This window comes from Cervus canadensis, chromosome 29 (genome assembly GCF_019320065.1).
Source record: "Cervus canadensis isolate Bull #8, Minnesota chromosome 29, ASM1932006v1, whole genome shotgun sequence".
NCBI classification, from domain to species: domain Eukaryota; kingdom Metazoa; phylum Chordata; class Mammalia; order Artiodactyla; family Cervidae; genus Cervus; species Cervus canadensis.
Genome location: NC_057414.1, coordinates 30,285,419 through 30,312,366, shown reverse-complemented (window position 1 = coordinate 30,312,366; position 26,948 = coordinate 30,285,419). Strand labels below are relative to the sequence as shown.

At 35.2% G+C, this 26,948-nt stretch overlaps 1 protein-coding gene across 3 annotated transcripts in view; it reads left to right on the top strand.

Moving 5' to 3' along the window:
• Positions 1 to 26,948, top strand: part of ARHGAP32 (Rho GTPase activating protein 32) — a 191,257-nt gene that overhangs the window by 62,593 nt on the left and 101,716 nt on the right. The window contains exons 1-3 of one of the 3 annotated variants that reach the window (XM_043452463.1): positions 4,458 to 4,860; positions 14,143 to 14,251; positions 26,463 to 26,554. In XM_043452463.1, coding sequence (XP_043308398.1) covers positions 4,625 to 4,860; positions 14,143 to 14,251; positions 26,463 to 26,554 — 437 coding nt within the window. In that variant the 5' untranslated portion in view covers positions 4,458 to 4,624. Of the gene's footprint in view, positions 1 to 4,457; positions 4,861 to 14,142; positions 14,252 to 26,462; positions 26,555 to 26,948 lie in introns of those variants that run through there. The other 2 variants (XM_043452465.1, XM_043452466.1) reach the window with 2 other exon arrangements.

Below are 26,948 nucleotides of genomic sequence, written 5' to 3'. Positions count from 1 at the left end.
AACCTTACAGGGTTGTCATTACTCTTTTAGAGATCTCCAAACTGAGACTCAATTTAAGTTACTCTCCCCAAACCACAGGATTTGTGAACAACATGGTTGAGATATGAGTCTATGTCTGACTTCAAAATATTGATACTTCCAGTTCTATTTTTTTTTTTACTTCCAGTTCTATTGAAAACTGTTTTTTCCTTCTAGGTTTTATAGTCAACTTTTTCAAATAAAACTCTTTTTTTTTTTCATGAATATATTTTTGTGATGACATATTCAGATAGCCATTTTTTGGGGAAATTTCATTTAGTTCTTTTGAACAGTTCAGAGTTAGCGCTCTCTCTAAATATGTGTTTCTAATAAGCAAATCTTCTCTATCATGAAATGTTCCATTTCCTAGCCAAGTAGACAAAGCTTATCTACAGAATGCTTCACAGATATGACTCTACAATAGATATACCACATGGCTCTTCAGAAAATTATGTATTCTAAATGTGAAGTGTCTGACTGTAGTGAATACATATGTATCAAATAATTGTATTAGAAAAATTGAACAAGAATCCTTCTAAGATATTTTCAGTGACCGAAGATTTTCCTGTAATGTAAAAAGTGCCATATATAATGTTCAAATGTCATCCATTATCAACCATTCTTCTACTATGTATTCATTCTACATTTTAATGGATTTATATCTTTAAATTGTTTTTCTCTTGGAAAAAAAATGCATTATACTTTGGTATTCTTTTTTTTTTTTTTTTTTACTTTGGTATTCTTAAACTGTTGCTAAGAATGCTTTTCCCGTTCCTGTAGGAATGGGAACTTCTCTTTCCCTCAACTTCTTTGCCTGTTGGTCAGTAGAAGATGAAGAATCAGCTGGTTCTAAACTACTGATGGTGACTTTTGGGATTTAGGTCAGGGACTTGTGCTCTGAAAAGCTTGCAGTGGGAGTGGAGTCTGGTCAGATTTTAAACCAATCAGGAAAAAGGGTTAAATCCCCGCTATGGTCTGTAAGAACGGCCCTCTCAACCTGTGGTGGCCATGGGTCCCACTCTGCTTGCTTTCTTTCCTGCCTCTATCTTTGATTTTTGCTAGATATTCCTAAGCTACCAAAGAAGACAACAGAGAAGAACGACCACATGTTGATCTGAATTTAAGCCCTTTTTTTTTAAAAAGCTTTTGACAGCATAGTCAGAACTGTGAGAACAAGTCTTGAATGACTGCTTGGTGCGAAAGTCAGCTTGGGAGGAGAGGAGGCTCTCCCTGCAGCAGGGGTGCGGGGTGGAGAGGTGGGCGTCTGATGTGACAGCAGGGCTGGAAGATGAGGCTTCCTGATGCCAGACTGCCCATGGTGTTCGGTGCGCAAATTCCGCTTACAGTGTCTTTTTTCATGTTTGAAAGTGCTTGAGGAAGGGAGGTAAATGAACCATGAAAGTGAAAGAGTAAAATAAATGATTAGAAGGAAAGATAAATAGGATCTATGAAAGCACATGATTTTTTGCCAAATTGCCCTGCACGGAGGTTATACCAGTGTATATTCCCACCAACAGTGTATATTCATTTTCCTACATCTTCTTCCTAACAGCTTGTTAAAACTTTAAAACATCTTTGCCTGATAGACTAAAAAGGGATCTTATTGTGTTTTTCTTTTTCATTTTTATTGAGTGAAGTAAATAAGTTTTATTATGTTTTTATGATTCTTTCATGTCTTTCTGTTATTATTCTGCTTATGCTTTTTGCCTGTTTATCTTTTGGGTTGTTGGATTTTAAAGATTTGTAGGCACCTTTTATATATATATTAAAGAAATTAACCCATTGTGATAGGTTCCAAATATTTTTACTTAATTAATTACATTTGACTTCATTCATAATTAAAGACTTTTTTTGGTTAGGAAAGATTTTTAAATTTGTATGCAGTAAAATTTATCAGTCTTTTGTGGTTTTAAGGCTTCTTAAAGTTATATTTTGAAAGGACTTCCTCACAGTGAAGTGATCAAAAGATTTCCCAGATTTTCTCTTTTGGTTTTATCTTTACATTTAAATCTTTGATCCATTGGGAATTAATTTCAGTGGGTGAAATGAGGAAGGGGTTAAATTTAATTCCATCTCCTCACTATTTCTTTGGAATGACTAACGTGGTCAGTAGATTAAAACTATATAGTTTTTGGAGCAACAAAATTAAAATAGTAGCACGTAGTATAAGTTATAGTTTCGTGGAAAGGAAAGGTACCTTATAAACAAAGTCAGCTGCATGGTTCATTTCCTTTATTTTCCAATATGAAAATTCAAGGGTATCCCAGTAGATGCCTTTTAAACTTTTATCTGGTCAGATTTAGTGCAAAACCAGGCTTGTTAGTAAAAGGCAGATACCCGTACCAGGTTGGTACCAGGTTGGTACCAGCATAGCTGTTTTTTAAGTAACAGTTGTGCTGGTTTTGGAGATGCTGTACTTTTCACTCATTTCCCAGCGAGTCATTTTACTGCTCCTCTAAGCATCTTTATTTTAAGTTATGTGTAAAAATGTTGCATGCTTCTGTTTCTGTAATTGTCAGCACCTTTCTATTTATGACACTTTTTTTTTTTCCTTTAAAAAGCCATGGACAGGCCCGGCTGTTGTGTCCCACTTTGGATACCTGAGCAAAGGTGTATATGGAAGTTATTATTGAAGGGAAGGAAAGATGGGTGTTATATTAGAAGGCATGAAGATGGTCAAGTCCCTAGACCTTACTTATCTTCTCTGTATATTGTGGTCCTCTTTAACTCTGAGATACGTAACTGTGCCTCTCATTGTGCTGGGTCCAGAGCCCTTTCTAATTTTATGTTTACCTTTCTTAAGTCAGAGATAGAACTTCTAAGTTTAATTAGGTCACATTTGTTTTTTTGTTGTTTGTTTTGTTTCCATTACTCTAGAAGGTGAATTTAAAAAGATATCAGAAAGTGTTCCATGTTTTCCTCTAAAGGTTTTATAGTGTCCAGTCTTACATTTAGGTCCTTAATCCATTTTGAGCTTATTTTTGTATACTGTGTTAGAGAATGTTTTACCAGCAACACTTATTGAAGAGACTGTCTTTTCTCCATTGTATGTACTTATCTCCTTTATGGAGGAAACCTATATGTCTCTGATATTCTTGTTTCCTCCTCTTATGGAGGAAATCATAAACAAATGAAAAGACAACTTACAGAATGGGAGAAAATATTTGCAAATGATGCAACTGACAAGGGATTAATTTATAAAATACACAAGTAGCTCATACAGCTCAATATTAAAAAAAAACACAACCCAATCAAAAAATGGGCAGAAGACCTAACTAGATATTTCTGCAAAGAAGACATGTAGATGGCCAACAGCCAAGTGAAAAAATGCCTGACATCACTAATTAATTATTAGAGAAATGCAAATCAAAACTATAATGAGGTAGGTATCACTTTACTTTGATCAGAATGGCCATCATCAAAAAGTCTACAAATAATAAATGCTGGAGAGGGTGTGGAGAAAAAGGAATTCTCTTGCCTGGTTGGTGGGATTGTAAATTGGTACAGCTACTATGGAGAACAGTCTGGAAGTTCCTTAAAAGACTGCAAGTAGAGTTTCCATATGATCCTGTAGTGCCACTCCTGGGCATATATCTGGAGAAAACTATAATTAAAAAAGATACATGCACTGCATTGTTCATAGCACTATTTACAATAGCCAAGACATGGAAGCAATTGGAATGTCCATTGACTGATGAATGGATAAAGAAGATGTGGTACATATATATAATGGAATATTACTCAGCTTAAGTTAAAAGAAGTAATGCCATTTGCAGCAATGTGGATGGACCTAGAGATGATCATACTGAGTGAAGGAAGTCAGACAGAGACAAATGTCATATGGTATTGCTAATATCTAAAAAAAGAAATACAAGTGGACTTATTTACAAAATTGAAGTAGACCCACAGACTTAGAAAAAAAATTTATAGTTACCAAAGGAGAAAAACAGGGGGGGAGGGATAAATTAGGAGGTTGAGATTAACATATACACCCTACTATATAAAATAGATAACCAACACCTACTGTATAGCACAGGGAACTATTCTCAATAATTTTGTAATAGCCTATAAGGAAAAAGAGTTTGCAAAAGAATACACAGACACACACAGTCACACACATATGTATAACTGAATCACTGTGCTATGCACCTGAAACTAACAGGACATTGTAAATCAGCTGTATTTCAATTTAAGGGGAACATGAATGACTTTGTATCCTACTGTTGTGTGAAAATTGTATAAATTTTAATTATGTTGAATTGGTTCACAGTGCTTTTCAGGTCTACTATATCTAATAAAAATTAAATAATAAAGTCAGGTAGAAAAAGGATATAGATAAGAAAAGTCTGAATCTTGAAAATTGCTAATTTTAACTTAATAGCTAGAAATCTTGAGAAGAGAGAAATAATTATTAAATGACTAGGAACTGGTGAAAACTCCCCTGCATTTGGGTCGTGTGTTTGGCTATGTAGGTCAGGCAGCCTACAGCAGTGGGAGGGTCCGGTGTCCCAGGTGTTGCAGTCTGACACATTGAGGGTGCTTCGCGGGACTTCCTGTCTTTGCCTCAGCTGTAATTAACCTTGCACGTAATAGCCTGTGGCCCGGCATGATCACGTTATTACTGGCGCCCCGGCCGCATACCTGTGTGTACATCAGTAGAGCTGAACAGCCTGGACACTGCTCTGCTTTTGCCCATGCCTTGAGGTTTAAACTTCGAAGACACACGATGGAGACCGAAAGTGAGGGTAGCACATCGGGAGATGACAGTGTTTTTTGGTTGGATTCGGAAGTTATAACCCAGGAGACTGGCAGTGAAGAGGGAGAAGGGGAAGAGCATTGCAGGTAAATACGGAATTCACAGTCCGTTCTTTCTGTCTGTCTCACCTTTGTCCCTCTCTCCACCTCCCTCACCTGTGCTCCCCAACCCTCCCATCCTTTTTCTTTTAACCTCCTTTCAGTAAGGTTTCTTTTCTCTGGGGGAAGATTTGGAGCTGAGAGGACGGGTTTCTAGTTGGGTATATAGCATTCTTCATTCCACAACTTGCCCTGAGCTTGTAAAAGGCATTTTAAATGACTCGTTAGAACACCAGGAGGAGAAGGTGTTAGACAGGTTTTGTAGTAGCATTTCAGGAATTTCAGGTAGAGACTCATAATGAACTATTACCCCTTCCTGTATCTGATTTGCACCTAACAGAAGTGACTTGGATCTGAATCTAAGAGATTTTTCTTCCTCTTTTTCCTTGGAATATGTTCCTCTGTGTGTGTGTGTGTGTGTGTGTGTGTGTGTGTGTGTGTGTGTGTGTGTGTGTGTGTGTGTGTGTGTGTGTGTGTGTGTGTGTGTGTGTGTGTGTGTGTCTGCAACTGTGGCTGCTTTTGTTCCCTTATTCTTATGTACGAAACATTTTGATTATGTGCAGATTAATTATTTCATGGATCAAAGCCTCTGACCTTATATTTCACTTACCTTATAGCTCTCCTTCTCCCACCTGCCCCAGCAAATCTCTCTTGGTATGATCTCTAATTGTATCTTCATAAATGAAGTGTTTGGGAAGGCCACCTGATTAAGCAACTCTCCAAGTTCAGTGCATTAGTGAAGAAAGAGGTCTCACCCTCCTTGTACACACAGTACCATTTGTGTATTAATTTTGTTGTGCTGTTATAAATTTTAGGAGGCCTTATTCTGGCTTTTCTTTTTCAACAGGTGTAGCAAATTAATTCTTTTGGAGATACTAAAAAAAAAAAAAAACCTCGAAGAAGTTTGTACTACATATTATCACTGCCACCCACATGGGCAATTAAAACACCTTTTACAGTTTTATCTATGGATAGTTGGGTAGGAGACCGGATCATTATTTTCATCAGATCTTGTCTTTAGTGTTTGAAAAAGAGTCTTTCCTTTCTCAGTGGATTTCTTTATTCACAGATTTGACTTTTAAAGTCTAGGTTGAATGACAGACGAGATTGACTACTGGGGCTTCCCTAGTGGCTCATTCTGTAAAGAGTTTGCCTGTGATGCGGGAGACCTGGGTTCTGACCCTGGGTAGATCCTCTGGAGAAGGGAGTGGCTACCCACTTCAGTATTCTAGCCTGGAGAATTCCATGGACAGAGGAGCCTGGGGGGCTACAATCCATGAGGTTGCCAAGAGTCGGACATGACTGAACAATGCCTAACACTTCACATATATCACATTGAATGTTAGGAATTCTTGATAACCACTGATTAACAAATTGAGTGTGGGTTAAAATGAATAGGAAGTATGTTTTAAATTTTAAAGAATAATTCACAGTGTTCGAAGTATGAAAGTATGAAAATGAACATTTCATTAGCATGTGAAATTCTTTCTTGTGTCAACTTTCTCATTCTCTCTATGGTTTTTATTTTAGCCTTTCTCACTGGCCTCAGCTGCTTCTCTCCCAAGGTGTGCTCACGTTTCACATCGCATATTCCATAGTTTTAAATGTGATCTGTGTGTCATGAACAGTCAGTGGGAATAAGGTATTTATTGTGTGAGAACTGTTTGGCCTAGTGTTAAAGTCGTGGAAGTTATTTTGGCCTGTTTGTCAAAGGAGGAGACAGTCTGGTCTTTGTTGTGATGGACTGGGTTCCAGGATCCTCCATTTACTTGCGAGGCAACAGGAGGCAGTCTGGGGTTTTCTTTTGACAGTTCATCTGTGTAGGCCTGAGTTTTTCTTCTCCTGAGGACCATGGGACCACATTTTCATTCCCGAGAAACTGAGTTAGGTGGTGCATTGTTTTAGGAAACCCTGACACTGTAGGGCATTTGTCCTGTTGACAATATTCTTTCATATCTGATTGTCATCATGACTCTCCCAAACCAAGTATGTCTTTGAGATTTGATCTTATTTTATTTATAAGGGTGACAGAGATCAAGGCAAGGCCATGTTTCATGTAGTGTTTCTCACCTATTCAGCAGTCAGACATGAGGAAATGCGCAGCAGAGTGCTTGCATAGTGTTCACCCTGATGTTCCAGCTGAGATGCCTTGCAGAAAAAAATGTGTGTGGGTGTTGAAGGTGAGGGTTGGATACTGGGAGTTGTAGCTGTAACCTTGAGAAAAGCAATGGTAAACTCAGTGTTGTGTGTGACAGTTGTTTTTGTAAAATCAGTTTAATAGTTAAAAAATACAGAAATGTTTTACCTGTTTCTTTAAAATCTGTGCTGATATACATTAACTAAAATGTTGTTAATGATTACAGTCTAATTTCCATGCATGCACACACTCAGAAAAAGGGCAAAAGATTGTGTACTCTTCTTTTTCTCTGAATAACTTATGAATTAGATTTAAAATTCATTCTTTTTTTTTTTTTTTACATTTTTTAAAAACTTTAAAAATTTTGTTTTGGGGTATAGCCAATTAACAAGTAGGTATTGTTATTTCCCATTTTCCAGATGAGGAAACTGTAGCTCAGACAGCCACATAAACCATATTGTCAGTATGTGTAGATAAGTGTAACTAATGTTGAAAGTAAAAGACTTCAGTTTGATAAAAAAAATTTTTTATATCTGCTGCTAAATGTTATTTTCTAGTAAATAACAACCTTTAAGAAGCTACAGCTTATTTCTCAGTTCTGAAATTCCTTCTTTGAGGAATTTTTGAGCACTGGTGATACATCAGTTACGTAGCCAACATAAAAGTGAAATAGTGCATGCAACAATGTGACCTTTTAAAGATATGACCTGGAGGACACCTGGGAATTATTACTGACTTACCATCATGAGAGGGTCTAGATTTTTGGCATTTGAGGGCAGAAAGGTTTATCATATGACCTTGATTAGTGTTCTCTAGTATCACATTATTGTATATACAAAGCCTAGTATGTATGACAAACAATGACATAGAGTTTGAAATATTTACTGAGATGATATGTGTGTATAATTAAACCACATTTTTAGAACTTGTGTACCTTTAAAAATCAGAGTCTACAGATGCCCAGATCTCAATCAAATCTTCACTTTTATCTCCATTCTAAGACAGTTGTTTTTAAGAAGAGAAGCTTCTGACTCTAGTTAAGCTAGATAATTTGGCGTACATATTTTAACTTTTTTTGAAATGTGTTTGTTGGTTTATAGCATCATAAAGATAATAATAAATGGTTCATGCATTTGATTGGTTGGTTAGTTGGTTGCTTTATTCATTCTCTGCCTTATTTGAAATGAGGTAAAAGTTAGAAGATTTTGAATTAAAAGATTTTGCAGCAGTCCAAATAGGTAACAAGGAATATGTTAGTTCTTTTAGATCTTTCAGATCTAGATCTTCTTTCAGATCTAGATCTTCTTTCAGATCTAGGATGGCTATTTTTTTTTTTTTTTTTTTATTATTTTATTTTTTAGGGTGGCTATTTTAATGGCTAAATTCCTCTGGAAACTCACAGTTCTTTGCTTTTAATATGCTTACTGTTCTTTTGTCTTCTGTAGAAATTTCTCATTTTAGGAATCCCAGGATAGAGAGGTAGCAATAACAGCTTATCATTGACATATATATCAGTATCACACCCAGACCTATTTTAAACTCTGTGACTTTTCATAGTCATCACACCCTTAATAATCTGTTATGTACAATACCCACCCCCCAAAATGTGCATTTTGCAAAAAAACCAAAAAAGATATTTCTATTACTCTGTAACTTTGGATATGTGATCTGGAGTATAATTTACTCCCTGAAATATTCTTTCAATATGAACTATAACTTTCACCCAAAGTCATCTCATCAGTGTCACATAAAGAGTATATTTAATGGTAATCAGACTGATATGAACATCGCTTAATCTCAGAAAATTTTGTTCAGTGTTGGAGTCTAGTCATTAGGCTGTCCTTTTTAATGGGTGAAATGAGTCTGTCTTAACCATGAAGCATGCTAGTACAAGACTTTCTTGGTATTTCCCTAATTAAACTCTTTGGGATGGAATCCAGGGTTAGCCTTTCTTACATCTGTCTGTATGAGTTTGTTTGTTTTTTTTTTAATATACAAGAAGGGCCTGAAAGCACAGAAAATTATAAACCTATATCAGAGTTCCTGATTATTAAGTTGTGTATTTAAAGTTAAAAATTTTAAATCTTGTTTCTCCTTAAGTTTTGGATTCACCTTAAGCATTAAGCCCCCGCAAATAGTCAATTGCACGTTCAAACTTAGTAACTAAAATTCCTTGAAACACTTAAAGCTCTGTTTATAAATGTAGTGCAGTCAGTATCCTTTAAAAATACATATAAAGTGACAAACCTGGGAAGACTGCAATCAGAACAAGGAAAGCCGTTCTAGATAGTTAATTTTAGAAGTTGCCTGTTACACTTTTACTTTCCATTAGTGATTAGCTTCCTTTCCACGCGCTCATATTTTCAAATCAGTTTCTTTCACTCCCATGTGCTGTTTCCCCTCATCTTAGCTCTGTCTTTTCTTCCGTTTCCCTTCCTTTTAAGATAAGGTCTTTAGAGTGCTTCTCTTAGTCCCCTAATCCCCGATGAGTCTTTTATCGCCATTTTGCCCCTGTTTACCTGGTGGCTCAGGTAATCCTTCCTCCTGCAATGCAGGCAAAGCAGGTTCAATCCCTGGGCCGGGAAGATCCGCTGAAGAAGGATATGGCAACCCACTCCAGTATTCCTGCCTGGGAAATCCCATGGACAGAGCAGCCTGTTGGGCTATAGTCCACAGGGTCGCGAAGAGTTAGACATGACTTAGCGACGATACAACAAATTCTGTCCCCACTCCCAAGCCCAGTGTTTTACTGAAATGATTTTTACTATGTTTTGCCATTCAGTCAGATTTAGTTATATGTGTCATTGTTTCCTCTCCTTTTTAATCATATTCCATCTTAATGTGTCTGTTCTGGTCCATTTGTTACTTAGTTGATATTTTCTTGAATCTTTTGTTCAGATAAGTTCTATGAGTGATGTACTCTGATTTCTTCCATATACTCACTGCTATTTTTTTTTTTTTTTCTTTTCCTTGGTAGGTAACTTATTCTTTCTGAATGCTTGTAAAATTTTCTTTTTATCCTTAGTTATGTGTATTTTGTCATTAAATCTTCAATTGGACCTCAGTGACTTTCAGTCTGTAGACTTAAGTCTTCATATTAGGAAAGATTTTTAGAATTTTATTATTAATTTAATGATTACCTCTTTTATCAGTAATAATTTTCTCCTCATGGAATCTGTTTATTGCGTATTTGATCTCCTTAGTGTTTCTTTCATGATGTATCTGTCATTGTTGTTTTTCAGTCGCTAAGTCATGTCTGTTTGTGACCCCATGGACTGAAGCAGGCCAGGCTTCCCTGTCCTTCACTATCTCCCTGAGTTTGCTCAAACTCATGTCCATTGAGTTGGTGATGCCACCCAACCATCTCATCCTCTGTTGCCCCCTTCTCCTCCTGCCTTCCATCTTTCCCAGCATCAGGGTCTTTTCCAATGAGTCAGCTCTTTGCATCAGGTGACCAAATTTATCTTCACATTTTGATTTTATGATTTGAGGTATTTCTTATACTTCTTCTTTAGGCCATTAATTTCATCTTTTTCTTTAATCTTTCAGATTCATTTTGAGTGGAGAAGTAATTTTTAAGTGTTCTTGTTCTTATGTATCACTGACTTAATATTTATATAATAATGAATTTAGGTTATTGTCTTTCTGCTTTAACTTTGCAGCCTGTGCGCTAAGTATGCATGTTCCGTTTGTTCTGACTAAAAGAATAATATTTATATAATAATGAATTTAGGTTATTGTCTTTCTGCTTTAACTTTGCAGCCTGTGCGCTAAGTATGCATGTTCTGTTTGTTCTGACTAAAAGAATTGTAGCTTTTTACTGCTCAGGTCAATATCGCCTTTCTCTGTCTCCCCACCCCCACTTCGGATTTTCTCCAGTGGTCCCATGATGCTATATAGCTTCTGCCTTTCTTTTCTTAGGTGAACACACCCTTGTTAATAGCCCTAGTCCCTCTAATTGATTGTTAAATTTATTTACAGAGTAATTTTCCAGTTTTTATTAATTCCTTGGGGGCAAGTACCTCTTTTGTTGTGGGGAGAAGTGGGAGTATAGCCTCCTTGAACCTCTGTTATTCTCCACTGGTTTACCAGTCAGTGTGATCCCATTTGCTTCTTTGTCTTCCAGAAGTTGAAGATTTCTGGCCTGCTGATCCCACCCAGTATTAATCTTTTAAGGATTTATTTTCCTTTTATTTGGCTTACTGCCTTTTCAGAGACTTAGAGAAGGAAAGCTCTATTTCTCAACGTATATGCAGTCTTGAATGGGAAGTTCACTGGTAGCTTTTTTCACAGCTTTCGAGGGAGAGCTTCTGAGGGGAGCATTCAGTGAGGCAGGATCTTGGTGTCTGCCACCCAGTCCAGTGGGTCTCCGAAGGTGAGAATTGCTTGTTTCAGGGTCCTCTTCAGGCTGGGAGGTGGGATCTTCCAGTAGAAAGTGGTCCATCACATCTGGAATGCCTGAGATGTGTTAATACATTTCAGTTTTCCTGTTTGCAAAACAGGGCTACTAATAGTATACCAAGAGTAACCAGTTAGAAGACATTGGGAGAAGAGGTGCCATTTTTAAGAGCAACAACAAAGATGAAATGCTCAGAAATAAACTTACTAAGGAACTCTAAGATCTATGTGAAGAAAATTTAAAATATTGCTGAAGGACATAGAAGTTTGGAACAAAAGAAAAGATATATACCTTGTTCATAACAAAATAGTCAATATCATAAAGATGTTAGTTTATTATAAAGTTAATGTGATAATAACAATGCTTTTTTAAAAACCTAGGTGAATTGGTTTTGAAATAAATTGACCTTGACTAAATAATTGAGTCAAGAAGCTTTGGGGAGAAGAACAAAGCAAGGCTAGGAAGAGGATTAGTGCAACCAGATATTATGTTATGAAGTCTCAGTGATTAAAACCTTGTGGTACTGGTATGAACAGAGGGCATAAGGGGGTGAAATGGGAAGCCTAGAAATTTACCCTAATATATAGGAAGATATGGTAAAGTTGGCTTCTCCAAAGCCAACGGGAACATTATGTACTATTCATTGAATTCTTTGGGGGGAAAACTGAATATGCATCTGTGAAAAATAAGGAAAATTGGAGACCTGCCTCATACCAAGGATGATTTCCAAATGATTGAAGAAGGTACAATGTATTAAATGAAACCACGAAAAATTCAAAAGAAAATATGGGAAAGCTTAAAAAAAATAGGTTTTGGATCAGGGATGGCATTTTGAAATGACTTAAAATGTAAAACTCAGGGTTGTGGAATTCAGCTACATAAAATATAAAACATCTGCATTATAGAAAACAAAATAAGCAAGGACAAATGACAGCCTGTTAAAAATACTTGGAATTCATATTACAAATGAAGAACTAATGTCTTTAAAGAACTTAAAAAGAGATAAGAAAAAGACCAAAAATCCAACAGAAAAATGGGCTACTTTATAAAAGGAATTTTTTTTCATCATTGAGTGTTTGCCTTTCATATATACTTGAACATATCTTGAAATGACATCTTATAAACTTGTAGTATAGTTTGTAATAGTGAAAGATTGGAAATAATTGAAGAATTCACTAGTAATGGATGAGTTAAATTATGGAATATCTATGATATTCCACAGTGGAATATTGCACAGTTGTAAAAATAGCAGAGAAGCTGTTTATAAACTGATATGGAAAGTCCTTCAGAAAATATTAGAAAACTACACAACAGTGTGAAACATGATACTTTTTATGTAAAAAGTATTGGCAGTTCATGGGGTTGTGAAGAGTTGAGCACAACTTGGCTACTGAACAACATGGGCTTCCCTGGTGACTCAGTAAATAATCTCCCTGCAATGTGGGAGACCATGGTTTGATCCCTGGGTCGGGAAGATTCCCTGGAGAAGGGAATGGCTACCCATTCCAGTGTTCTGGGGTCTTCCCTGGGGGCTCACATGGTGAAGAATCTGCCTGCAATGCGTGAGACCCAGGTGTAAAGAGTAGGGTGGAGGTGAAGGAATAAAGTCATTCTCCTATTTTTTACACAAAGAGTAGCATATTTATACATTGCTTTTATACTTTGCTTTTTGTGGATATAGTCTTTAAGAAAAATATATATTCTTTATGAAAAATTACATATACGAATATATATATTCATAAAGTCTGAAAGAACATATAAAGTGGGGAATTTAATGGGCAGACTGGAGACAGGGAAGAGAGGAAGATTTTTTGCTATATACCTATTGATACTTTTTTAGATTTTTGCATGATAAAATTGTACGTACTAAGAATTTTATCAGGCATTTTCATTTGGAAATCACCAAAACTCTGCCTTCAGTAAACCTCTGTTCCATTTTCACCACCAACATAGCTAACCCTGTTAGTGTTAGAAGTTCAGTTTCTTTATTTTCTGGGAATTCTGGGAATATTAGATTTATGTAAGCACTTAATAGACCATATAAACCAGATGGAACAGAGCTTTAATATTTTAAGGGGCTTTACAATCTAATATATTAATATGCTCTGAAGGTAGGAAAGTATAACTCCCTATGATGACAGATACTAACTTTTATCACTTACAGACACATAGCCACCTTGTAGCTTCAGTTTTACAACTTAAACAGAACACCAAACTGACCACTTCAGGTGCACCTCAGAGATGTTCTTCTCTTGAGTAGAATTTAAATACGTTCTTTCACAAGCAGACATAAATAGACTAAAACCAGAAATAAACAGAAACAAAGGCTGTGGGGAATGAAAGAGAAAAGCAGAGTTGTATTGCTGCTTGGAATTTACTCCAGAGATCAAGAAAAGATATGCTTGTGAGTAAGCAGCCCCTAAGGTCACTTCTCAAGCAATATGTTTCTTAGACTTCTCTTGGAACTTTTACACTATCAAGTATAGTTTTTTATGTTATGAACAAGAATCTCAAAAAATATAAAATGAGTGTGTGTCAGAATCAAATAATTTTTTAATGAGGGAAAAAGCAAGTTGGTAAAGCTTGTTCCCACAATTTAAAGAAAGTGATGTTCTCTCTTTTTCCCTTGGATTGGAAATATCCAGGTCTGGACGTATCCTTTGGATTGTAGTCATTGGAAGGCTTTCTTAGAAATGGGAGTTCTTATCACAGTCTTTCATGTTTTGGTCTCTAGGAAGATGAAGTCCTCAGTACATTCTGAAGAGGATGATTTTGTTCCAGAACTTCACAGAAACGTTCACCCTCGAGAGCGGCCTGACTGGGAGGAAACACTTAGTGCAATGGTAAATCAGTTCTATGCATGTGTGTATGTATATTTTACTTACATAAAGAAAAGGAACAGAGGAAGCATTACTCACAAAAATAAAATTTTTTGCTGTTGCTTTACTCATTTATTCAGGAAATACCTGTTGAGCAAATAATCTATTCAAGGCACTATTCTAGACTCTCGGGCAGAGCTGTGAATAAAACACACACATTTCCTGCCTTTATGGAGCTTGTATTTTAATGAGGTAGGAGAAGTAGCAAATAATTAAATGTATAGTATGTCATGTGGTGGTACATGCCATTGTTGAAATAATGCAGAGTGGTGGGGTCGCAGAGTGGTGGAACGCAGTTTGAAGAAGGGTTGCTTGCTATATAGGATGGCAAGATGGTCTCTAGGGGAAGTTAAGATTGGAGCAGACACCTGAGGGGTGTGAGGGAGTGTGTTTACCTGGGAATAGATCATTTTAGGCAGTGGAAGAACAAGTTAAAGGCTGTGGCATAGAATTAAAAAGCAAGTTGGAAGAAACATGAGTAGGATGTGGCCGAAACTGAACTGGGAAAAGATGAGATCACAGAAGTGGTTTCTTGTAGTCCATTATGTGAGGACTTTGGTTTTTTATGCTGAATAAGCTGGGAAAACGTTGAATGATTTTTAGCCAAGAAGTGACATGATCTGGCTTAAAATTTTATAGGAAATCTCTCACTGCTGTGAGTAAGCTAAAGGAGGCACAAGAGGAGGAGATACACAAGAGAGGCACAAGAGGAGGCACAGTTGGAAGATTGTTATAATAGATGGACAATGATGGTAGCTTGAACCAGGATGGTAGATGTAAAAAATGGCTAAACTCTGGATTTACCAATAGTTCCACAGATAAAGCCAACTTTTTTTTTTTTTAAGCTAAGGAATGAATATAGAGAATGAGATAGAGATGTCAAGGATGACTTCAAGTTTTTTGACTCATCAACCTGAAGAATGGAGTTTACATTCACTGAAATACTGGAAAAGCAGTTTTTGTTTGTTAATAGTTAGGTGGAAAAATCCTTTGCAGTGTAGTTTTTCCCCATAAGTTTGAGTTATCCATTTAATCTTTTATAACTTTTTGTAATTCATATCCATCAATAAGAACAATGAAATTTGTTTTGTGGAGAATAACATTTTACTTAATTAAAGTTAAAAGTTAGTGATTCTTACCCAAATTGAAGACAAATGTTCATTTGTCATTGTAGGTTTGTGATAAAATTTTACATATTTTATTTTTGAAAATGCCTTTTCACTCAGCGACTTCAGTTTATTAGCATATGATTTTACTTGAGCATATTCATTGTTTATAAGGCATTTATAGAATTCTGTTAGTTTCTTCTCTTGATATTTTCCTTTTAGCATAATGTTCCATTGCAAATTTCTACTCTAAGAGATGTGAAATAGTCTAGTCAAGACAAACAGGCCCCACACACCTCCCTATTGAATCAAGTAATCCCTGGAGGTCCCAGCATGCCATTGAAAGGCTATTCAATAAATTCTTTTGTCCATGTAAAAATCTTTCACAGTTTTCTTCTGTATTTTGATAAACTACATTGAGTTTATTGGATGGGAAGAAAGGTGATATTTGTTGTGTGGTAGTTCATTTACTCTGTATTAAAATGTCATATGCTGTATACATGGGAAGTGACTGAGTTCTGTTTCCTGGAGTTCCCATTGGTTTGTCTATGGAAATTACCGTTTGTATCATATGTTTTTAGCATCTTTTATTTTACATTGGTACTCTAATTTTTTTATGTGTAAACTTCTTGAAGACAAGTGCTATAATTCTATGTTTTCTTTAAAAATGATTATACTCAATAAATAGTACATTACAGGGTTGCAAAAAGTATACAGTGAATGATGAAAGGATATAAATGAGATTTGAACTGCTATTTTACTACACTTTCTCTAGAAAGTTATACTAATTTTAATGAGGAAGTAAGAGTAAAGAAAGTTGGGAACCTTTTTCTCTTTCAATAATAGTCTGTATTAAATATTATGTTGAGAATAAAGTTTATTATTAAGAGAAACCCTTATAAATGTTTCTCCAAAACAATTTCATGTATTTAATGTTTTAGTAGCTTTAGAAATAAACGTGTGTAAGTGTAGAACTTTTATTGATTTGTGTTGTGTGGCCAGAATATTAGTTTTTTAATGCATATCTAAAAGAAAATCAGAGATTTCTGAATTAAGAATTTTAAAAATTTTGTAAATAATCATTTTTAAATTGAGATAAAATTGTTATATTATAAATTAGTTTCAGGTATACAATATAATGTTTCTGTATATGTGTATATTGTGAAATGTTCACCAAAAGTCTAGTTAACATCCATTACCAATACATAGCTGCAGATTTTTTTTCTTGTGATGAGAACTTTTAAGATTTACTCGTTTAGCAACTTTCAAATACACGATACTGTAAATTTTGTATATTTACTATAGTAACCACACTGTACTTTATATACCAGGACTTACTTATTTAAATGGCTGAAATTTGGACTCTTTGACTACCTGAATCCATTTTGCTTACCTACCTTTATAGCCACCAATCTGTTCTCTGTATCTTTGGTTCAATTAAATTAATCATATTTTTAAAGCTTCCACATACAAGTGAGATCATATGGTATTAGTCTTTCTCTTTTTCACTTATTTCACTTAGCATAATGCCCTCAAGGTCCATTTATGTTGTTGTAAATGGTGAGATTTCTTTCTTTTTTTATGGCTGAATAATATTCCTTTGTTGTATATATACCACATTTTCTTTATCCATTCATCAATCAGTGAATACTTAGGTTGCTTCCATTTTTTGGCTAATGTGAATAATTCTGCAATGAACAAAGGGGTACAGATACTTTTTAAAATTAGGATGTTCGTTTTCTTAAGATAAATACCCAGAAATGGAATTGCCGAATTATATGGTAGTTCCAGTTTTCATTTTTTGTTGAACCTCCATAATGTTTTCTGAAGTGTCTGCACCAGTTTGCATTTATTCTACAAGTGCACAAAGGTACTGTTTTCTCTTTTCTCCACATTCTTGCTGATGACTGTTTTTTATCTTTTTGATAGTAACTGTTCTAACGGGTATGAAGTGATAACCTGTTGTGGTTTTGATTTGCATTTCCCTGATGGTTAATGATGTTGAGTGCCCTTCCATGTACGTGTTAGCTGTTTGTAAGTCTTCTCTGGAAAAATGTCTATTCAGAGCCTGTGTCCATTTTTTTTAATTGGATTTTTTTTTTTTTTTTGCTATTAAGTGAGTTCTTTCATATTTTGAATATTAATCTCTTAACAGATACATGATTTGTAAAAATTTTCTCCCATTTTATAGGTTACCTTTTCATTTGGTTGATGGTTTCCTTTACTGTGCAGAAGCTTTTTGGTTTGATGTAGTCTCACTTGTTTATTTTTGTTTCTCTTGCTTTTGCTTTTGTCAAATGCAAAAAATCGTCTCCAGGACTGATGTCAGGGAGCATGCTACTATGTCTTTTCCTAGGAGTTTAATGGCTTCACATATTATGTTCAAGTCTTTAATCCTTTTGGGTTAGTTTTTATGTGTGTTATAAGATAGTGGTTCAGTTTTGTTCTTTTGCATGTGACTGTTCAGTTTTCCTGACACCATTTGTGAAGACACTGTCCTTTTCCCATTGTATACTCTTGATTTCTTTGTTGTATTTTATTGGCAGTATACAAGTGGATTGATTTCTGGGCTTTTTATATTTTTCCATTCGTCTATGTGTCTGTTTTTATGTCAGTATCATACTGTTTTGACTACTGTAGCTTTATAATATAGTTTGAAATCAGGAAGCATGATGCTTCCAGCTTTGTCCTACTTTCTCAAGGTTACTTTGATTCTTCCATGTCTTTTGTGGTTCCATACAAATTTTAAAACTTTTATTTTTGTGAAAAATGCCTTTGGAATGTTGGTAAGGATTGCAGTGGATCTAAAGATTGCTTTGAATAGAGTAAGCATTTTAGCAGTATTAACTCTCCCAATCTATGAGCATTTTTCTTTTGTTTGTATCTTTTTTACTTTTTTTCACCCATGTCTTACAGTTTTCAGTGTTCACGTCTTTTACCTCCTTGGTTAAGTAAATTCCTGGGTATTCTTTTTATTCAATTTATTGAATCTCAGTTGTAAATGAAATTGTTTTAATTTCTCTGTTAGTTCACCATTAGTTTATAGAAATGGAACTGATTTTTGTATAGTGATTTTTGCATCATGAAGCTTTACCAAATTTATTAGTTCTAACAGTTGTGTGTGTGTGTGTAGTCTTTAGGATTTTCTTTATATAATAATATCATGTCATCTGTAAATAGTGATTGTAAAACTATCACTTTCCAGTTTGGTTGCCTTTTGTTTCTTTTCCTTGCCCAATTGCTCTGGCTAGTACTTCCAGTATTGTGTTGAATAGATGTGGCAAGATGAGCATTGTTGTCATTTTCCTGATCTTAGGGGAAAAGTTTTTAACTTTTCATTGTTGAGTATGATGTTATTTGTGGCTGTGTCAGATACAGCCTTTATTATGTTGAGATATATTTCCTCTGTACTTGGCTTTGTTGAGAGGTTTTTTTTTTTAATATTATAAATGGATGTTGAATTTTGTCACATGTTTTTTTGTCCATCTATTGAGATATCAAATGATCTTTTTATTCTTCATTTTGTTAATATCATGTATCATGCTGATTGATTTGCAGATGTTGGACCAGGCTTGTATCCCTGGATTAAATCCCACTTGATCAAGGTTGTGTGATCCTTTTGATGTATTGTTAAATTTGCTTTGCTAATTTTGTTTGCTAAATTTGCTTTAGCAATTTTAAAATTGCTAAATTTGTTGAGGCTTTTTGTATCAATGTTCACCAGAGATATTGGCCTGTAATTTTCTTTTCTTGTTGCATCCTTGTTTCACTTTGGTATCAGTGTAACTCTGTACTTTTAAAATGAGTTTGGAAGAGTTTCCTCCTCTTTTATTTTCTGGTAGAATTCACTGGTTAAACCACCTGGTTCTGGACTTTTGTTGATTGGGAACCTTCAGTTACTGATTTAATCACCTTAGTGGTGATTGATCTGTAGTACATAAGTCATTTTTAAGTCAAAAGAGGAGTAGTAATAAACCCTAAAAGAGGCCTCTGTCTTTTTGTGATTTATGGCTTATGATTTATTTATTACTCTTCATAAATTTGTAGCTAAAACTTAAAGTTTTTAAAGAAATCTCTTAAAAAACTATAGAATTTTTCTAAATTACTGATTGAAATACTTATTTGCAGTTATTTAACAGTGAAATCATTTAGTAAATAAATATTAGGATCTTAAAAAAATAAGATCAAAAACTTGAAAAGAGAGACTTTCACCAGTTTTGAATATTTTAACTTAAATCGTCATTTAAGTTAAATTCATTTAATTTAAATTCTTAGTGTTTTTCCATTCACTTTATTTTTAGTATTGATCATTGCAAAATTCTCAAAATGGAGCCTGTTAATTCTTGAAATTTTTTGTTAGGAACAATTTCTCACTTCAGTTTCCTTTTCTGCTTTAAAGTTAATGTGTTCAAGGCTCAGGGCTAAAAGCAGGTCATGTTGTAGCAAATGAACTTATTATTGATAAAATAAAATCAATGGTCTTAGTTGAAAATGCTCACACACATGCTAACAGCCAGAGTCAAGAAAATTAAAACCAGTTATAAATTTTGAACTTTCAAAATACAAAAAAATTAAAAAGGAAGACAAAAGGATGCTCAGTGTTGTCAGCTTTGCTTGTGCTCAGCCACATTCTGTCCCCTTCCTCTGCCTTTTCTCCCTCTCTCAGCCCTCTCCCGGATTCTCACCCCCCAACCATTTCTCTCTGTCTCTCTAACACACACACATACATACACGCAGAAATTCACACTTGCATACTGCAGTCACACTCACTCACTCCTCAAGGGTTGACTCTCTTCCGATCTCTCTCCTTCCTACCTGCTGACTGTTGGCGCTCACAGTGCCTGTACTTTATCTCTGTGTTAATTTCTTGCCGGATCTTTACTGTTCCTGCAGGTTCACTGTCATCTTTGTACAGATGACTGCCACATCCGTAACTCTAACCTGGTAAGAATTCATTTCCCACTAGCAGGTCCTGTAGGAACCACAAACTACAGATCTTCACGAAATCCCATCTTTGCTCTCCCTGAAGTGAGTTACTTCTTTTTAACTTTAACAGGTTACATTAGTAACACTGACTATTCCAGTCCCCCCAAGTTCAGAATCTTGCATTTGTTATACATGGTTTCATTTCATTTTTCTTAAAAGCAGGACCTTGATCATTTTGCTCCAGTCACACTGGCCTCCTTGCTTTTTCTCAAATACCCCGAGCATGCCCCTCCTTCTGGGCCTTGCATTTGTATTTGCTGCACCTGGGAGGTGCTCTTCCTCAGGGTCTGCACAGCTTGCCCGTGCTCTGCCTTCAGATCCCCTTCACGTGTCGCGCTTCAGGCTGCCTTGACTTGCCCCTCCAGTGAAGTCCCAGCCCTGTCCTCCTCTCTCTCTCTTACACTGTTTGAATTTTCTCTGTGGTACTTGCAAATACTGAGTATTTATGATTATTACCTTTCTTTTTCATTAGGGTGTAAGCCCGTTGAGTATGAGGACTTTATCACTGTTGTTTACTGTTTTAGCATCTGTGACCAGCATAGTAAATTATAAGTAAATAATTTTTGAATGAATGAAATTGTCATTCTCTGGACAGATTGAGCTATCTGTTTCTCCTTGAAAAATATCCTGAATTTTCCTACTTCTTTATATCCTTTCTCAGATATTAAAATGAATTCTTGTCACTTTTCTTTTCTCCTTTTTCTTTTTTTCCCATTTCTCTCTTTTTTTTAAACAAAAGTGAGACCATTGGTACATTTTTCTTAGACTTTTCCATTTTTGGCGTTTCCCCTTTCTACTACCTCCTTTGTCTTAATTGATGTATAATTGACTTACAGTATTCTGTTGGTTTCAGGTGTTCAACACAGTGATTTGATATCTTTATACATTATAAAATGAACCCCAGGATAAATCTCATTAACACCTGTCACCATGCAGAGTCACTGACTGTAGTCAGCCATGCTGTCTATTACATCCTCATGACTAACTTAATTTTGTAGCTGGAAGTTTGTACCCCTTCATCCACTTCACTTGTCTCATGCATGCGACCACCCTCCTCTTCTCTGGTGACTGCCAGCATGTGCTCTCTATGAATCTACCTCTGCTTTGTTGTGTTCATTTATTTTGTTTTTTTGATTCTACATATAAGAGAACAGTTGTCTTTGACTTATTTCACTTAGCACTTTGAGGGCAAAGTTCCTTCATGTTGTTGAAATGGCAGGATTTCATTCTTAAATTTATGGATGAGTAATACTCCTCTTTGTGTGTGATTGTATGTGGGTGGGTGTTTGTTCGTGTGTGTTCTGGGTTAGGGAACATAGACAGGATAAAACATTGCCAATTCTTATTTTTTCAAGTTTTCAGTATCAAATTATGTTTTCCTGAAATGGATGCACTTTAATCTGTGTGGTTTAACTGGTTCAGACTGTGGAGAAACAAATACTTTCCTTATTACAGATGACATTTTTTTTTTGTTTTTTTCCCCAGATTGTATTTTCTTTTTAACCAGTGAGGATTTCTTTTATGGCTTATATTTAACTTGTGGTATACTCTCCAACCTTATGTGTGAAGTCGCTCAGTTGTATCCGACTCTTTGCGACCCCATGGACTGTAGCCTACCAGGCTCCTCTGTCCATGGGATTCTCCAGGCAAGAATACTGGAGTGGGTTACCATTTCCTTCTCCAGGGGATCTTCCTGACCCAGGGATCAAATCCAGGTCTCCCGCATTGGAGGCAGGCGCTTAAACCTCTGAGCCACCAGGGAAGTCCTCTCCAACCTTAGAGGAAGTCAGTTTATTGCTGGAGATAGATGCATAGGGAATTTAATTGTAAATGGTGGGTGCTTTTCTGAACATGGTATGTTCATTAAGTGGTATGTTCCATAGCCTCTGTTGTCTCTTTAATTTTCTGTTAATGAATGGCACTATTTGTGTGACATTGATATAAATTCTGTTTTGGAAGCATAAATAAGTGATGATTATAACATGGATAAACTGGGAAAATTGTATTTTCCAAGAATGAATGTTACTTAATGAGTATTTCCTAAAGGAGAAATTTCTTAACTTTTGATTGAGAGTGACAGAATAAAATGGTTCAAGCTAGGTACTTTCAATAGAAATATAAGAAAATCTTTTATATCAAAAAATAATATGTAGGTGAAAATGTTAGTTTATCAGACAATTGAGGAATAGTGCTATATTTTCCTTGTAATTTTGTTTACTGATTCTTAAAAGAATTAATGATACCACTTTTTATGCCTGGTACATTTCTGGACTATGGGAAAATATTGCTGGACAAAACATACATGGTTATAGGTATTCTTAAAAGAATTAATGATACCACTTTTTATGCCTGGTACATTTCTGGACTATGGGAAAATATTGCTGGACAAAACATACATGGTTATAGGTATGTTTGAACTGTTGATTCAGTGATTGATTGAATCAGCATGTTGAACTGTTGGTTCAAAAATATTTTCTTAAATCCGCTCATACTTCTTGAACCATTGGTTCTTCTGCCTAATTATTACCGTTTTGTCCTTTTAGGCAGAGTCTTCCTGTCAGGCCCATTTAGATAGCCTGTGACTTTACCTCTGTGTCATGTTTCTGCCTGTGTCTAGCAGTTGTGGTTGCAGAGGTGTGTGTCCCTCGTATGTCTCCCTCTGTGGATCATAGACCTGGCAGGCTTCCTTATTTTCTCCTTGGATGTGTGTTAGGGACAATGGCCTATCTAGCACAGAAAGCCTGTTTGCAAAAGACAGTTAATGTTTTAGCTTTCATTCTGCCAAATAAAGTCATCACCATTTACCAACCTGGGCCAGTGCATTCTTTTTTTTGAAAACTCCTTTATATTTAAATTTTGAGTCAATTTATGAATAATTTACAGAACAAATGTTGTAAGTCCATTATGTTAGAAATTTTAATGTGAATTTAAGCATAGCAGTGACATAACTCTTTATGTCAAGTGAATTTTGATGCACAGATATCATAGAAGTTGAAAGAATGTCCAGGTTGTTGCAAAATTTGATATAATGAAGTCCTTTCAGTTGAATGACTGACTAAAGTACCATATTTTCTTTTTGTCCTTAAAAATTTATTAGTTACTCATATTTTTTTAACAGATGGATATAATCACCAGTCTGAGATGTCATATTAATATATGTGGTCAATTTCACCTGCGTTACTAGAATCTCACGTGCTGCCTGCTGTTTATTTACATCCAACATTTGATGCGTCTAATCATAGTAAAAAATCTTTGTCAGTTTTCTCTTTTCTGTTATGGATGAAAAGTGGAAAATATGGAATTCTTACATATATTCAATGAAAAAAAAATGCCAAAATCAGCAAGCTTTTAAAGTATTTTTTTTTTCTACTGAGGTATAATTGATTTATAATGTTATATGAATTTCAGGTGTACCACATAAAATACCTTCTTTAAAGATGATGCAACAATTTGGGCAACATAACATAAAAACTAGATAATGATTTATTTCACTACTGTGTCAACATCGTAGGTCATTGGTTGACAAATTCAACTTACTGGCTGCCTGTTTTTGCAAGTAAATTTTTTTTTAGCATGAATCTATATTAAGTCATTTACACATGGCTGCTTCTGTGTTGTAAAATAGTTGAGCTATGGGAGAGACAGTGTGGTCTATAAACTTAAAATATTTACCATCTGACCCTTTAAGAGAAAGTTTGCCAACTCCTTTTCTCGGTCGGTGTTTCCTTTATTTTCATTTTTTTTTAAAGCTGTATTTTTAAAATTTTAGACTTTTCTAGTGTGGTAGGATTAAGAATGATGAGAGGCACTGATGAAGTAATACCTAGGAGTTTGAAGGAACTCTGACTCAAGATAGAGGAAAAATAATACTGAGATCCTATATTAGATTTATGAAAAGGTTCAATAAATCCATAATGTAATTGCAAGATGGAATGAGTTCTATTTCATTACTAAAGAGTATAATAACATTTTTTCCCTTTGGAAGACCTGTAGGACAGAATAAGAAGACTCTGTGAACAATTGATGATGAAACATCAACCCTTATAAATAAACTAAGGAACTTTAACTGTTGTTAAGTATAGCAAGTTTAACCATACTAAGGACAAAAACCTCAGACAAAATGGGTCCAGTTGTTCCTGATGGTGTTTATATATCCAGTGTTAATTCTTGTAAGTTCATACATTGTTACCTCATATTTTTCAAAAGTCGTGGATTTTAACATTTAATCTGTCTTGGCTAGTTTTTTTTTTTTAATAAGAAACATTTTAAAAAGTTGAGATGATGTTATGAATCTCCTCCCTTTTTTATTTTATTGAGATATAAACTTGAAGTATAACACTATATTAGTTTCAGGTACACAGTAGTATGATTTGATATTTGTATACACTGAAAGATCACAACAATAAGTCTGATTCACATCTGTAACCATACATAGTTAACAAATCTTTTTTTCTTTTTTTTTTCCTGTGATGAGTACTTTTAAGATCTACTCTCTTAGCAATTTTCAGGTGTCCAAGACAGTGTTATTAATTATAGTTACTGTGCTGTACATTAAGTTCCCATGACTTATTTGTTTTATTGCTGGAAGTTTGTATCTTTTGACTTCTTCACCTTTTTCACCTGCTCTCTCCCCATTCCCACTTCTGGCAGCCACCAGTCTATTCTCTGGATCTATGAGCTTGGTTTTATTTTGTATTGATTTGATTTTAGATTCCACATGTAGATGAGACCATACAGTATTTGTCTTTTTCTGACTTAATTTGACTTAACATAATGCCCTCAAGGTCCATCTATGTTATTGCAAATGGCAAGATTTTGTTCTTTTTAAAGGTTAAGTAGTAGTCTATTGTGTGTATTTATCTTCTTTGGGAATCTCCTCTTAACTCATTTTAAATGCTCAATCCACATTATTCTCCTCTACTGCATTATTTGACACTGGCTATAGCAGTTTTTTTGTTGTTGTTGTTACAAGTCATAGTTTGTATAGCATAAGTTTGTTTTTTTAAGATAGATATTTGGTTTTGCTGTTTGCTTTCTCTGGAGTGTGAAGAATCTTTTGATTTTCCAGTTTCTGTTGTTAAAATGATGCAGCTGAATGTATCACTAAAATTAAAAAGTCACTAAGAAAACTGGCAGACTAAGGGTAGTTTGGAGGTATTACATAGATGTGTCAGGCGAGTGTATGCTCCTCGGTTCTTTGTCTCGTCACAACAAAGATTTGGAGTGATGGACGTTAAAGCCCCTCGGCGGGTCACAGCTCTCGGAGGACAGACCGTGTTACAGCTCTTAAATAAATCACTGTTACAGCTCAGTGTTACAGCTCTATTTATTTAGATGATAGCAGGAAAATCCATCTTCGAGGTGCGAGGGCACTTCGATCCAAAGACGGGAAGAGAAGAGCACCCCATCGTGTGGGGGAGAGAGAGAGAGAGCGAAGAGGGCTTTGGCTCCTCTTTTTATATGTTTTTTTGGTTCCCCCGGGCCTGTCCTATGCAAATTGGGCTTAGGCAGGAACGTTGTTTGTTTTACCTGAGGTTCTCACTCCGGTCCTCGTACCTTCCTTTGTTCTATTTTCCCGGGCTTTCCCTTCCAGGTCTTTTAGCCACCGCCATTTTGGACTCCTTTTCCCTGTTCTAACTACCTAACAAATGGAACTTCCAAATATTAGTGTGAAAAATGTATGTTGTGATCTCCTAATTATGTTCACATTATCACTTAAATTTTTGTTAATCATCATAACCAGGGTTGTTTTGTTCCAACAGCTTTGGGGGGAGAATTTAGTTTGTGCTGAGGCACATAATACAATCATTGATTTCAAAATGTGATTATAAGAGAATGAAAATTCTTAGTTTGACAGAAAATTTTTCCTTTTACAGTAAGGTTAAATATTTTTAGGTAACTATTTTTCCTTGTTCTTAGCAATTAAGAGTCAAGTAAGTTATAATTTTAAGAGATTATTAAATAAGTATGTATTTCTTTTGGTATGGAGTTAGCAGGACCATTAAAATGAGCTGTAATCTGCTTTTTAAAATATATTCATAATAAAGGGACGGTCATAAATCTTTTGTCTTTGTTTTTTTAAGGCCAGAGGAGCAGATGTTCCAGAAATTCCTGGAGACCTTAGTCTTAAGACATGTGGCAGTACAGCCAGTATGAAGGTTAAACATGTGAAAAAGTAAGTATAATATTACAGTGAGTTTTAAGTGAGTTCCAATAAATGAAAATCGTTCTTTGGTTCTCCTAAAACTTTTATCCAGATTTCTTACTAAATGAGCTCTTACTGTCCATACGTTGAATAATACTGTTATGACTCAGCTGTTAGCAGAACAAGTCTGAAGATTACATGCCTAAAAATATACTTTAATTTTGTTCTTGGAATAACTTTCATGTCATTTTCTGTTAGGTTGCATTTGTTCAATAGTAACAATCCAAGTATATCTTTTTTGGTACCTTTAATACATGCTCTCAGTCATTTCGAAAAGTCAGTTTTGGTATTTTGAGTTAGGATATCGCTGTTTCTCAGCTCTGCATTTGAGAAAGCCTGACGTGGATGCCAGTGTTTGACTCTG